The 14,606-nt window shown below is 44.7% G+C and overlaps 1 protein-coding gene across 1 annotated transcript in view; it reads right to left on the minus strand.

The window, feature by feature from the left end:
• The window catches only part of M1ap (meiosis 1 associated protein), an 81,690-nt gene that overhangs the window by 23,676 nt on the left and 43,408 nt on the right, over positions 1-14,606 (minus strand). Inside the window, exons 4-6 of the mRNA XM_032905101.1 lie at positions 3,948-4,121; positions 1,999-2,161; positions 1,286-1,427 (exon numbers count right to left, since the gene is read on the minus strand). Of these exons, the coding sequence (XP_032760992.1) occupies positions 1,286-1,427; positions 1,999-2,161; positions 3,948-4,121 (479 nt within the window). The remainder of the gene's footprint in view (positions 1-1,285; positions 1,428-1,998; positions 2,162-3,947; positions 4,122-14,606) is intronic.

A 14,606-nucleotide genomic window follows, 5' to 3' on the forward strand; every position in this document is an offset into this window, starting at 1 on the left:
AGAAGGTAACCGTGTGGAGTTGGGCGAGCCACATTAATTTTCCGTTCATGTGTTTTTGTTTTGTTTTGATTTGCTTCTGTTCCAAGGACTGACATCTTGATGTTCAAGTCAGGCGCCAAGCCCCTGTTGGATACTTCATCCTCATCACATCCATCCTGCGCTGAGCTCTAATTGGTTATATATGCCTACAAATAGTTCTCTGCTGTATTTTTCTAATCGTGACTTCAATACTATTAGTCTATTATATATATTTCTGTCTCACCCATTACAGAGGAAATGGATATATCCATTAAGTCATCACTGAATGTAAATCTAGGGTTCAACGAAATGGCTGGCATGGGTCAGGACCAGAGACTGTTCTGATAACCAGTACAGTGAAGGCTCCAGGGCTTAGAACATTCATTGTTATTCGTGTGTGTGTGTGTGTGTGTGTGTGTGTGTGTGTACACAATATTTGTGTGTGAGTGTGGCTACAAATGTGCCACTGTGCATGAGTGGAGGCCAGAGGACAGTTTCCTGGGTGTGTTTTCATTCTCCATGGTGGATCTGGGGTTTGAACTTAGATCTACAGGCTTATGTGGCAAGCACTTTTACCACCTAAGTCCAAAAGGAGGTACATTTTAAAGCATCATTACTCCTGTTTAAAGGTTATAAAATAAAGAGTTATGGCTGAGTTCAGGAAGCATTCTTCATACAAGCAGAATTCCTTTTTTGTTCACACTTGTAACTGCTACCCCTAAACTGACTTCTACCTGACACTTAGAGATAAGAAATGAATCCCTGGGCTTCTAGCCATGGAGTCAGTAAGAGCAGCACCCGGGCCTGGGGAAGTGGTGTGCTCAGTAAAGTTGATTGCTGCCAAATCTGACAACCCGAGTTCAGTCTCTAGGACCATATGACCAAGGGATAGAACTGATTCCAAAACGTTGTCCTCTGATCTGTGCCATGGCACTTGTGCTCCACCCCCTACACATACACACACAAAACAAACAGAGCAAGTCTATAGACAGTAGCATTTGTACGGAGTGGGGAGGTTCTTTGTATCACACTAGATCAGTTGGTCAGCTTGTTATAGGCTGATGCCAGAAAAGTGATCTGGTAGTGAACTAATGGCTCCTTTGGGCTCATCTAACAGAGGCAACATTATATTCACTGTGAATTTCAGAGTATTTCTAGGGTTTCCACCCTTTCCAGGGTTGATGCAGGTCCGGGTTAGGGAAGAGTGTTAGTGGCTGTTTTTCTCTAGTTGTTGTGTGAGCTCTCTTCCCCGGGGTAGAGCACTCACCAGCAAGCAGTGACACAGGGCATGAAAATGTTGTTGATTGGTTTCCAGCTCATCCCAGTCCAGCTGCCAACAACTTGTGGGTCTGAGGATGAAGGGCAGTCCATAGGTCAGGGACTCACAGATCCCACTAGATTTCAGAGCCCTGGAAAAGAAAGACTTCCTTAGTGGTACTGCGGATCGGGCTGTGTAAACTACACAGTGTGTGATCAGATCTGCACACTGAAAGTTTTCAGAGCTCGGCAGCCTTCACTTGGGGCCTTAGAGTAAGAACTAGAAAGCAGCAAAGTTGGGTTTTGCCATCCCTGTTCTGCTTGAGAGCTGGGTCCTCTGAAGCAATAATTCTAGTACCTAGAGTAGAGGAAGGGCTGGAGTGGGGATCTTGATACCCCTTCCCCCTTGAAGGGTCCATTCCTGTACTAATCCTAGCAGGCTTTTGACAAACATCTATTGGATGGTTGGCCACTTTTGTATCAACCTGGCCTTTCTCTGCACTCAGAGGCCATGTTTCCAATTCTTGCCTTATGTAGCAAGTCTGTGTCTGCTCCTCTGGTTTCCACTTGCTCAGGAGCCCAACCTTACTTTTCTCATGGCAAGCTTGTAAGTGCTATTGGCCACTGCTGCCGGACCACAGAGATATAATCTGAATCTCTGCGTGCCCAGGCCGCAGAAACAGTAAGAACAGCTTAGCCTGGCGAGGCTTCCTCAAAGCATACTTGATCACTTGCAGCTTGTATGGAGAGTCTGACGACAGGGAGGCCATCTGGTAGATCGTGCTGATGTCTCCTTTGGGGTCATCTATTCTCGACATGCTATCGGCTGTACCAGGAAGCAGGGACGGGCTGAGAAATCGCTCTTGGAGATCACATTTCAGACATACTACAGTAAAAGGGGAGTTAGAGAAGAGACCGGGTTACAAGTTACCTCAGGCTATGTCACTAAGAAACAACAATTGCTTCTACTTTATATTCACTGAGCAGGCAAGGGTCAGGAGGAAGTAGGGGGGATGGGAAGAAGAAAGCGAGCTTGGTTTGAGGAGGTAAAGGCAAATCTGCAACCTGTGGTCTAACTATTGCTCTGAAGAGTTTACTTATTGTCTGAGCCTGACATGATTGTTCCTTGCTTTACTGCTGGACTGACTGGGCTGTTGTCTCACAGCGAGAGGTCTGGTTTGCCCATTCAAGAAGAACACTCGTCCTTGGTGAAGCAGCAAATAGTAAAATATGCAGAGGCCCTTGGGTTTCACATTAGGAAATCTTGCCTCTGCTGCTTCCCTGTGGCTTTGGCAAGCGTGCTGGTCAGATGAAGGAAGAGCAGGAAAGCGGAAGTCAGAGAGTCAGCTGACTGCTACTGTTTTCCTCTGGGCTCTTCTAGGGGCCGTCAGTGGCTGTGGGAGGCACAAGTTCCTGAAATAGCTTTTTTTTTTTTTTTTTTTTTTTTTTTTTGGAGCTGGGGACCGAACCCAGGGCCTTGCGCTTCCCTAGGCAAGCGCTCTACCACTGAGCTAAATCCCCAACCCCCAAATAGCTTATTTTAATGCCCTGGAAGGAACCTGAGTATTGGACTGAGTATAATGCCTCAGAGCACAGTGGAGGTATGACGTCAGGAGTGCATACATTGGTACTGAGCTAGACTACTCTTAGTGTATGTCACGCTGCCCTATTAAGCCTTTTTTTTTTTTTTTTTTAATTTAACTTTTTTTGACAGGATTTCTTGCAGCCCAGATTGGCCTTTTTTACTTTGCTAGTAGTTGGAAATGACCTTGAACTCCTGCTTCTCCTGCCTCTACCCTAGGACTCCTTGATGCTACAAAGGTGTTAATATATACATATATATATACACACACACACACACATATATACGTATATATGTACACACACACACACACACACACACACACACACACACACACACACATATATATATCTGGTTTGAATATCGATGGCAAACGTGCAAGCCTGTGAACACTGGGTCCTTGTGAGAAAGGGATGGTGATTTGTGCAATGGCCAGACGGCCACGCGGAGCTTGCTTCTGAGTTCTTGCAATTTTCCTCAATTTGATGCCTACCTGGAGAGATTTTTAAGAATTTTATTCTTATTTTACGTGTGTTTTTCTGTCTTCATGTGTGTGTCATACATGGGGCCAGTGCCTGAAGAAGATGTCAGATCCCCTGGAACTGGGTTTATAAGAGCTCGTGAGTTCTGTGTGGGTGCTGGGACCTGATTCTAGGTTTTCCACAAGAACAAGAAGTACTCTTAGCCACTGAGCCATCTCTCGAGCCCCAGTGAGAAGACCTTTATTGATTCTTCTCACCACAGGCAGCGTTGGTATTATCAAGGTAAAAGAATCTTTTAAGTTAGAGTACCAATGATGCCTACCATATTGAGTGCAAATATTGAGAACAATGCTTGCTTGTCTGTATTGTTACATGGTCTAGCCATTGTCTTATCACTGCGGCTTCAAAGACTTTGCCTCATCACTATTGGCCCGGGGTGCCTGGGATGATCACTCTTGAGAACTTTCTGCCATCACCAGACAGCTTCACCCAATTCTCACCCAAACCCATTATTTGTGTTTTGCTCCCTCTGTAGAGTTATCCAGAATTCTAACCCCAGACAAGGATATTCTGAGCCTACAGAGTCTATCTTTTCAGGGGTTGTGTACTTGGATTGTCCTTGGCTCTGGAAGAAGGAGGAAGACTCTGTGGAGTAAGAAAAAGGTGGATGTTTTCCTGGTCAGTTTCAGTGTTATGCAGCCAGGCTTTGAAGAAGACCTCCATGCTGACCACATCGTTGTCCAGAGTCTCAAGGACAATGTCAGCTTCCAGGATGGAACTCTCTGCAGAAGAAAGGAAAATAGTGGTTAAAGTGGGTTTTTTAAAATCGTAATATTTATTTATTTATTTATTTAAAGTCCCCCTGCCCCAGGAGAGGCTGGGAAGATGACTGAACCATTAAGTCCTGACTGCTCTTGCAGAGAACCTGAGTTCAGTTCTTAGCACCTATATTATTTGGCACACAACTTCCTGTAACTCCAGCTCCTGGGATCTGTTGCTGTCTCGTCTAAACCCCGACGATACCTGTACTCACACATGCAAACAGATGTAATTAAAAGTAAAAAAATAATAAATCTTTATAATTATTTAAACATAGATTCATTTTAGTTGAAAATTGTTTATGTGTTGGGGTTGGAGAGATGACTCAGCTGTTGAGAACACTTGTTCTTGCAGAGGATCTGGGTTTGAAAGCAGCACCCACACGGTGGCACACTGCCATCTGTAATTCAAGTCCCAAGGGATCAACACCTCTTTGGACCTCAGTAGGCACCAGGCATGTGTGTGGTCCAAATATATGCTTGCAGGCAAAAGACTTGAACACATAAAATAGTACAGTGACTATAAAAGTGTTAAAAAAAGTTATTTATGTGTTTGGGGATTTTGTCTGCATGTATGTTTACGTACCACAAATGGGCCTGGCACCCACAGAGGACAGAAGAGGGTGTTAGGTGCCTTGGAAGTGGAGTTATAGATGGTGGCTGTGAGCTACCTGTGAGCTACATTAATTATGTGCTCTCTATGCAGGTATGCAGGGGTGCATGTGACCCCCTGAGCTAGAGTTATAGATGGTTGTGAGATGCTTGACTTATGTGCTGAGAAAGTGAGCTCGGGACCTCTAGGAAGCAGCAAGTGCTGAGCCATTTTTTATTATTATTGCTGTTATTATTATTATTATTATTATTATTATTATTATTATTGAGACAGGTCTAACTGTGGACCTTTGGCTGTCCTGGATCTCAGGCTGGTTTTGAACTCTCAGAGCAACCTGCCTCTACCTCTCAAGAGCTGGGATTAAAGGCATGCACTACCACACTCAGATAAGTGTTCATTTGTTTCTTTGTTTATTTATTTATTTATTTGGTTTTTCTGAGACAGGGTTTCTTTATGTAGCCTTGGCTGTCCTGAAACTTGCTCTGTAGATCAGGGTGGCTTCGAACTCAGAGATAAATAAATAAGATAATAAAAAATAATAAAGAGGCTTACATGCCTCTTCCTCCCTGTGCTGGGATCAAAGGTATGTGCCACCACTGCCTGGCTGGCAAGAGTTTAATTTTTTTTTCTTTTTTTTTTTCGGAGCTGGGGACCAAACCCAGGGCCTTGTGCTTGTTAGGCAAGTGCTCTACCACTGAGCTAAATCCCCAACCCAAGAGTTTAATTTTTAATTAAACATTTTTTTTGAGATAGAGTTATGCTATGTAGCTTTGCTGGCCTGGCTTTCACTGTGTAGACCAGACCTTGAATGTGTCATGGGCCTCCTACCTATCTTTCCAATTCCTGGGATTATAAATTTTGAAAAGTGTGAACTTTAAGCATGCCTATCTTCTGACACATCAACTGTATATGCTAATATCTGTCCTAGACATATTCTTGGAGCGTACACAAGAGATTTATACAAAGACCTTCAGCACAGCATTGTCATCCCAACAATGAAACTCCAAACAGGAAGCAAGTCTAGTTAGTGGCCATCAACAGAGGAATGTTTAAATAAATTATGACACACTCAGACTGATTTGTACTATGCAATCATTAGCAATTTGAAGCTAAAATTAACAACACTGAAATTTAGAAAGGAGTAATATGATCTCATTTGTATGAACATAAAACTATCTGCAAACACGCATCCATGAGTGTGCACATGCAAAGTGCACCCATGAGTGTGCACATGCAAAGTGCACCCATGAGTGTGCACATGCAAGGTGCACCCATGAGTGTGCACATGCACCTATTATAAAGGTCCAAAAGGCTGCCATCCAGCTATTAGCTGCTGGGGAGCAGAAATGGGCAGGGTTCTGAGACACATTCCCTTTTAATTCACATTCCTATATTATTTACATTTATCTTTTTTTTAAAAAAAGATTTTTTTAAATGTATATGAGTACACTGTAGCTGTCTTCAGACACACCAGAAGAAGGCATCAGATCCCATTACAGATGGTTGTGAGCCACCATGTGGTTGCTGGGAATTGAACTCAGGACCTCTGGAAGAGCAGTCAGTGTTCTTAACCACTGAGCCATCTCTCCAGCCCCTATTTACATTTATCTTAATTGAGTATTTCTGTTTTGAAATATTCTAGGGTGCTGGAGAGATGACTCAAAAGTTAAGATTGCTTGTGGTTCTTGCAAAGGACCAGAGTTCAGTCTCTCTCTCTCTCTCTCTCTCTCTCTCTCTCTCTCTCTCTCTCTCTCACACACACACACACACACACACACCCCAAATAAATAAAATAAATCTTTAGGAAACAGCAAAAATATTCTAGAATATAAAAGCTATGAAAAATTACACAGCCATGCTGGTTAGTTATTAACAAGAGACATATCAGTTCTATGTTACCATTTATAGTGAAAATGTGTTTAATTATTACCTCTGTTAAAATTAATCTGAACATTTAAAAGAAAAAAGATGAACTATTGTATTGGCCCTACCGAACAGATTACGAAGTTTCTCATTGGTACACTGTCTCACAAGTGTGCTTGGCATCAAAGAGGAGGGGCTAGGCTGGTGCGTGATTAGAGGCTCTGAGTAGGTGAGTTAACAGGCTTTCCTGGGGCACTTCTGGATTCAGCCAGTTCTACCTTGGATGCTGGGGTCTGCTTCTACATAAATGTCAGGGAAAGCCAGAGAGAAAGTAGTGGAGGAGGCATGGACAGAGGACGGGAGGGAAGAGCTGAGGAGAAACCCTGAGGGTCCATCGGAATACAAAGGGCCTAAGAAAAGCCAGTGGTTCAAATGAATTAACGTCTGTGTGTGACTCACGGAATGCCAGGCGGTTTATTTCTAGAACGACATTCCTGAGGACAAGTTGGTAGAGGTGGCAGACTTCTCCGCCTCAAGAACAAAGAAGGTTCAGTCCATGGTGCTGGCTCCAACACAGGAGGTGCAGGGAGTGAGATGACTTCACATCTCATTCAAGGACTTACCCTGCAGCCAACGGGGAGAGCAAATACACCCCCCCCCCTTTCTGGCCAGCATGATCAACTCTGCTAAATAGTTATGTAGACTCATTCATTACTAGCTGTTTCGTTCATTTCATCAGGGACACACAACTCTCTGTCCCTGTGGAAATTTAAAAGCAGCATTCTTGAACATTCCTTCTCAAATTCCCAACTGCTCCATTGTGTTTTATGGTATATAATAATAAGCACAAGATACTGCCAAAGAAGGATTGTAAAAAACTAATGTGGATCAACTGGAGATAACGTGGGCAAACACCTGAGAGCTTCTTCTTCTTCTTTCTAAGCCTTTGAACTCTGACCCGAGTTACACGTTTGGGAATGGGTGAGTAGCTTGTTCTTAGTGAGGCAGAAGAACTATAAAAGCATGAGGGCAAGGATAGAGCTAGAGAGATGGAATTGAGGGGCTGGAGAGGTGGCTCAGTGATTAGGAGCACTCACTGCTTTTTTTCAGGAGACCTGGGTTCAATTCCCCACACCTACACTTGGCTATTAACTGCTTGTAACTCCTGTTCTGGGGAATACAGCTGGCCACCCTCCGACTTCCCCAGGCACACATATGGTGCGTGTACATACAAAACATTCATAAACATAAAGTAAAAATAATAAATAAATAAATAAATAAATAAATAAATAAAATGAGAGTGTCGAAGCCATAAACATAAAGGGTAGAAGATTGGAAACTCCCATGATGGGTAACAGGAGGGGACAAGACATCATCATTCATATTAAGAACCTAGAAACATCATCATCATCATCATCATCACCACCACCACCACCATCATCATCATCATCATCATCAACAGCAACAAGAACAAAAAGGGTTTTCTAAAGTAATTAAAACTACAAACCTAACTTGGAATGGTGAGACCAAGGAAAAGCAGTTCTGTTAAGAAGAAGGGACTAGTGCTGGAGAGATGGCTCAGAGGTTAAGAGCACTGTCTGCTCTTCCAGAGGTCCTGAGTTCAATTCCCAGCAACCACATGGTGGCTCACAACCATCTGTTGTGTCTAAAGACAGCTAGAGTGTACTACTCATATACATAAAATAAATAAATAAATTATGCTTTAAAAAAAAAAAGAAGGGACTGAAGCTGGTGTGGTGGTCCATGCTTTACCCAGCATACAGGAGGCAGAGGTAGGTGGATCTCTGTGAGTTCAAAGCCAGCCTGTTTCACATAGAGACTTCGAGGTGCATCAGAGAAACACAGTGAAACCGTATCTTTTAAAAGGGGGTAAAAGAAAAAAAAAATGAAGGGAAAAAGTTTAGCAGCAAATATGCTAAAACTAGAACAAAAGGTAAGCATGACGTCACACACAAGGCTGATGTGCAAGTCGCAAGGTTTTGCAGTAGCTTTACTGATGGTTTTGTCATGGCTTAGAGAATGGGTAGCAAGAAAACTCACCAGAAATGGAGGGCAAAGAGAGGAGGCAACAGGATGCAGGGACCGTCTCTAAGGATGGCTCCTGGATGTGTCCCAGAGGCAGAGATGTGGATGTCACCTCTGTTCCTGTTGATTATGGCAGTGACAATTCCTTTTCTAAAATATTCGGCTTTTCCATTAGCTCTGAGGTTGGCAAGCTACATGTTTGAGAGGGTGCAGGCGAAACGGCTCTGAGGAGCGGACTCTTGAACCTGGTACGTGTTCTACGATGGAGAACGCCCTGCCTCACTCTTCAGATGAGCCAGGCAGGCAACACTTTGTTGTTAGTGTTTCTAGCCTTTTAGAAGTTTTAATTCATTTATTTTTATGTGTATAGGTGTTTTGCTTGCATGCATGTCTGGGGACCCTGTGTGGCATCAGGCTCCCTGGAACTGGAGTTACAGTGGTTGTGAGCCACCTTGTGAGTGTTGGGAATTGTCAAGACTCACCCCTGGGTCCTGAGCCTGCTCTCCCTCCAACGCCCATCTAATCTCTTAACTCACACCTCTGGGAAGAGTGACAGCAGAATTTTCTCATTTGAAGACATTCTCATGTCGTCTCCGTAGAGGTGCTGGGCTTCAGGTTTGAATCTTTATTTTGCTGTCTCAGAAGGAAAGGCTTCCTTTCAGGGACAAGCACTGGCTGCTCTTCCGAAGGACTCAGGCTGGATTCCACTGTCGCCTCCTCTTCTTGGAACCTTGGAGCCATCACACTTCGGAGCCTCCACCTTCCGTGATGGCCCAGGCTGTTCCTTCCATTGCCACCCACTGACACCCTATTTTTCAAGATCAAGTTCAAATGCTGCCTGTACATGTCCTGACCCACCCTGCATTTGTAGGTGACGGGGGAGGGGCAGGCATCTCATTTTATACTTTGTGTTGTCACTGTTGTTAGCTGGGAGCGCGGTTGACCTTCCCCATTTAGATGTAGGCTTCTTTTCACGTACATCCTGCCCATCCCCCAGTTTGCGGCCTTGGCAAAGGCCTGTTACTCCCATCGCTTTTCCTGTGGCTCTTCTGCTTCAGCTAAGTTAGTCTCCTTGTCACATGACTTCCTTCCTTCCTTAGGGCTTTTATTACTCTGTTAATCCGCGGCCTGCGCCTCCTCCAGCATTCGACTCAGAACGCTGTCCAGGAGCTATGCTTAAATGATCTTTCCCTGTCTGTCTTTAATTAGTAGCTACTGGGAGCTTCGTTTACGCAGTATTAATCATACTTGTTAATTTATTTCTTCTGAAGGCTCTCTTTCCCCGAGTTTATGAAAGGCAGTTTAGTGGAAAGATCAGGACTTGCATGGTGGCTTGGATAGTGTTAGTTGTGTGCTCTGGGGAGGGGCGGGGACACTGTAACCTATTTCCTAGTTATCATGAAGCAGTTGTTTAAGAACAGCATGCAGTAGGTCAACTACTGCCCTCCTCCCCTTCCTTCTCTTCCATTTCTTTATCTCGCTGAAGGGAGATGAAACAGGGTCTCCTGTGGGCCAACCTGGCCTCAGACTCATTTTGTAGACAAGGATGACTTTGAACTTCTGGTCTTCCTGCCTCCATTTCCCAAGTGTGGGGATGATAAGGGTTGGCCTACCGGACAGTTTATGTGGTGCTGAGGGTCAAACCCGGGGCTTCACGCATGTAAAGCAAGCAAGCACGCTAGTAACTGTGCCACACGCCCTGCTCTTTTACTCTTCTCCCATCTACAGAGGGATTCAATCTCACAGGCAAAAGAAGAACTTTCCTTTTCCTTCAAACTGTTTTTTTTTTTTGCTAGGTCATCCTCCTTGGCTTCTGCTTTACTGGGTTAGGAACAGCAGCACCTACTGCAGTCTTCCTCAGAAACAGAGCTAAAGGGGCTAAACCAGAGAGTCGGAAAGGAGATACTGTTCTCAGATACTGAAGAAGAGTTCCTCCCAGAAAGCAAGGCACGATTATCTGATGAAACAGGGTGCCAGAGTGAAACTACACAGCCAAACATTAGAGAGCCTTGCCTGAGTCATTGTAGCCACAGGAAGCGACATTCACAGCCTACGTGTGGACTTACTCTGCTCTCTAGTGGCCACGAGCAGTGACAGCTTTCACCGAACTCTGGATATTGAAAATCAGGTAATGCCTACAGCAGTAGGTAAACCCTGAAGCAAGGTCACACAGCTGAAGTGTATGTTCTAGAAATACTTTGTGTGTGTGCGCGTGTGCGTGTGAGTGTGTACCTCAAAGTATGTCTATGTTCCATGTGCATGCATATGTCTGCCGAAGCCCATACACATGGGTGCTGGAGGAGGTGTATCACTGGGAATGGGCTTGAAGAACTTAAGGCCTGGCCCGACAGCCAGTTTGCTCCTTTTGCTTTATGTTTGTGGCTGAAGATGTGGATGAGGTTCTCAGCTTCCAGCTCCTGCCGCCTGCCGCCTGCTGCCTGCCTGCCTGCCGCCTGTTGCCTGCCTGCCTGCTGCCTGCCGCCTGCTGCCTGCTGTTCCCCAGCATTATGAACTCTGCCCCCTCTGCAACCAGAGGCCCAAACAAGCTTTCATACATTGCGTTGGTCATGGTATTTTATCCACCAACAGGAAAGTAACTAGTACTGTAAGCTGGAGATGAGAGCGATCCCAGGCTGAGAGACCATCGAGTATGAAATAAGGACGCTGGACACCTGGAAGCATTGCAGACTTTGAAGTAATCTTGGGAATTAGGATTGAAAAGTTGCCTCTTGGAAGTCTACAAAGATGTGAACATTTTAGACACTCAGAAGCTGGGCCATTTCTTTTACTTTTTTGTTTTTAGTGAAGCATGTGGCCTAAATTGGAAGAAATATATCCTAACTAAAGTTCTTAATGGCCCTATTTTCATCTTATTTTTTTAAAAAATTATTTATTATATATAAGTACACTGTATCTGTCTTCAGACACACCGGAAGAGGGCATCAGATTCCATTACAGACGGTTGTGAGCCACCATGTGGTTGCTGGGAATTGAACTCAGGACCTCTGGAAGAGCAGCCAGTGCTCTTAACCACTGAGCCATTTCTCCAGCCCCCTATTTTCATCTTATTTTAAAAAAACGAAGCCCCTAGGTGAAAGCAGTTGCTGAGTTGGGATTGAGGTATGCCGAAGTCTAAAGTATTATCTGGCGCTGGAGAGATGGCTCAGTTGGTAAGGGTTTTGCCTCACAAGCATGAAGATCCGAGTTCAAACCCAGAATCCATGTGAAAATACTGGGAGGCATGGTGGTGCAGAGGCAGGAGGGCTCACCGGACAGCCAGTCTAGTCTAATTGAGACAAAGGAGGTGGATGATACCGCTGTGTTCTGGCTTCTACACATAACCCCTCACGTCAGTAAAGAAGAAAAACAGAGTATTATTTGGCTTGCTAAACACTAGTCTTAGGAGATATTTAAAAATTCTTGATGGGGGGGGGGCTGGAGAGATGGCTCAGCGGTTAAGAGCACCCGACTGCTCTTCCAGAGGTCATAAGTTCAATTCCCAGCAACCACATGGTGGCTCACAACCATCTGTAAAGAGATCTGATGCCCTCTTCTGGTGTATCTGAAGACTGCTACAGTGTACTTATAAATAATAAATGAATAAAATCTTTAAAAAAAAAATTCTTCATGGTAGCACATGCCTGTAATGGCAGCACTAGGGAGACTGATGCAGAATTGCTGTGAATTTGGCTATGGAATGGGCACTGAGTACTGGGGGCAGTCGGAGCCCCATAAAGAAACCATGTTTTAAAAACAAAAGTCTTTGGGGTTGGGGATTTAGCTCAGTGGTAGAGAGCGCTTGCCTAGAAAGCACAAGGTCTTGGGTTTGGTCCTCAGCTCCGAAAACAAGAAAGAAAAAAACAAAAAAACAAAACAAGAGAAAAGAAAAACAACAAACAAAACAAAAGTCTTTGTTCTTCCTGCAGACATTAATTTACTTAAAGGTATTTAATATAAGCTGACATACAACTTTCAGAGTTAGAAACAAAACGTTGAAACTGGCTGGGAAATAGTGTTTTCACAGGCACAGCGGTAAGAAGAGAGGGAAGGTTATGGTGGACAAAAAGGAGTCTGATGGCACGGCCCCAACAGCCACAGCACTGCGCTTGCCTCCTTCAAACATTTAAAATTTTACTTATTAGTTATCGTCATTATTATGTACACTCTGCTGCACATGTGTGGCAAATGCACAAGGCACAAAGGTGCGGAGGACAGAGGGCGACTTTTGGGAATCGGTTCTCTAACTTCACTGGAGAACCAGGGATTGAACTTGGATCGCCAGACTTGCAGAGTGAACTGGGTCGAGTAAGGTAAAGTCGAAAAGGTCTCTGAAACCAAAGGAAATCCCAAAGCACACGCACATGTGCGCGCACACACCTGCTTCATGACCGTGACTGTACTGCTTGGGTCTGCTTTTTTGTATCGCTGGAGAGTATTTTCAGGATATTGGGTTCACAAAAGAGGAAGTGGTGACTCAAAAGCAAACATAAAAATTCCAAAGGTACAAAGGTGTTTACAAATTCCCCTCTAAGACTTGCAGCTTTGTGTTTAGATGTCAGTTCCCCTGTTATAAGTCCCAGGACTTTCCCCAGCTTTTCAGTTGTCCTTTGACATCATAGGGCTTTTTATCTTGCCAACTACATTAATCAAAAATTACATTCGTGTGTGTGTGTGTGATGGTGTGTGTGTGATTGTGTGTGTGTAAGTGTGTGATGGTGTGTGATTGTGTGTGTGTGTGATGGTGTGTGTGTGTGTAAGTGTGTGATGTGTGTGTGTGTTGGTGTGTGTGTGATTGTGTGTGTGTGTGTGGGTGGTGTGTGTGTGTGTGTGTGTGATGGTGTGTGTGTGTGATGTGTGAGTGTGTGTAAGTGTGTGTGTGTGTGTGTGTGTGTGTGTGTGTGGTGTGTGTGTATGTGTGTGATTGTGTGTGTGTGTGTGTGTGTGTGTGTGTGATGGTGTGTGTGTGATGGTGTGTGTGTGTGTGTGTGTGTGTGAGAGGGTGTGTGTGTGTGTGTGTGTGATGGTGTGTGTGTGTGTGTGTGTGTGTGTGTGTGTGTGTGTGATGGTGTGCATGTGGCAGTCAGATGGCATCTTGCAAGAGTCGGTTCTCTTCTTCCCCCGAGTGAGTCCTGGAGAGTGAACTAGGGTATGGAGCCTCAGGTCTTTGCACTTGGCAGAAAGCACCTTAACTTGCCTTAGATTTTAATTAAATTTTTTCTTTTGTTTTTGTGTGTGGGAGTGGATACGTGTGTGTGTGTGTGTGTGTGTGTGTGTGTGTGTGTGTGTGTGCAGGTGTGTGACCACAGGCTTGCATGTGTGGAGGCCAGAGGTCAACATCAGTCTTCCTCTACTGCTCTCTGCCTTATTTTTGAGATAGAGTTTCTCTCTGAACATGTAGCTCACTGACGGCCAGGCCAGGGAGCTACTGGAATCCTCCTGCCTCCACCTCACCAGCTCAAAGGTAGCATCTGGCCTTCTAACATGAGTGCTGGAGATCAAAATCAGGGCAAGCATGTTATCAACTGAGCATCTCGCCAGGCTAAGCCTTCATAGAGGAGTCTGTCTTTCACTGGCTTTGTTAGGGGAAGAAGACAGGCGAACCAGGGTCTCCAGAAAGTGAGGCAGAAGTCCAGTAAAACAGAGATCCAGAGAGCACTGAATGATGTGCTGGAGCTCAGTCCGAGGCCCTAGCTGGCCCTTGCCTTACATGTGGGGCAAACCGAAAACAGCTTGGAGTTTAAACTTAAAGAATGGGACTGAGGGCAGGGAGGATGGCAAATGTCTTTAATCCCAGCCCTCAGGAGGCAGAGGCAGGCAGATAGGTCTTTGTGAGTTAAAGACCAGTCTACTCTACAATAGGCAATTCCTCAGCAGCCAGGGCTACCTAAATGAGACCTTGTCAACAACAACAACAACAACAACAATAA

The sequence above is a fragment of the Rattus rattus genome, chromosome 6 (assembly GCF_011064425.1).
Source record: "Rattus rattus isolate New Zealand chromosome 6, Rrattus_CSIRO_v1, whole genome shotgun sequence".
NCBI classification, from domain to species: Eukaryota; Metazoa; Chordata; class Mammalia; order Rodentia; family Muridae; genus Rattus; species Rattus rattus.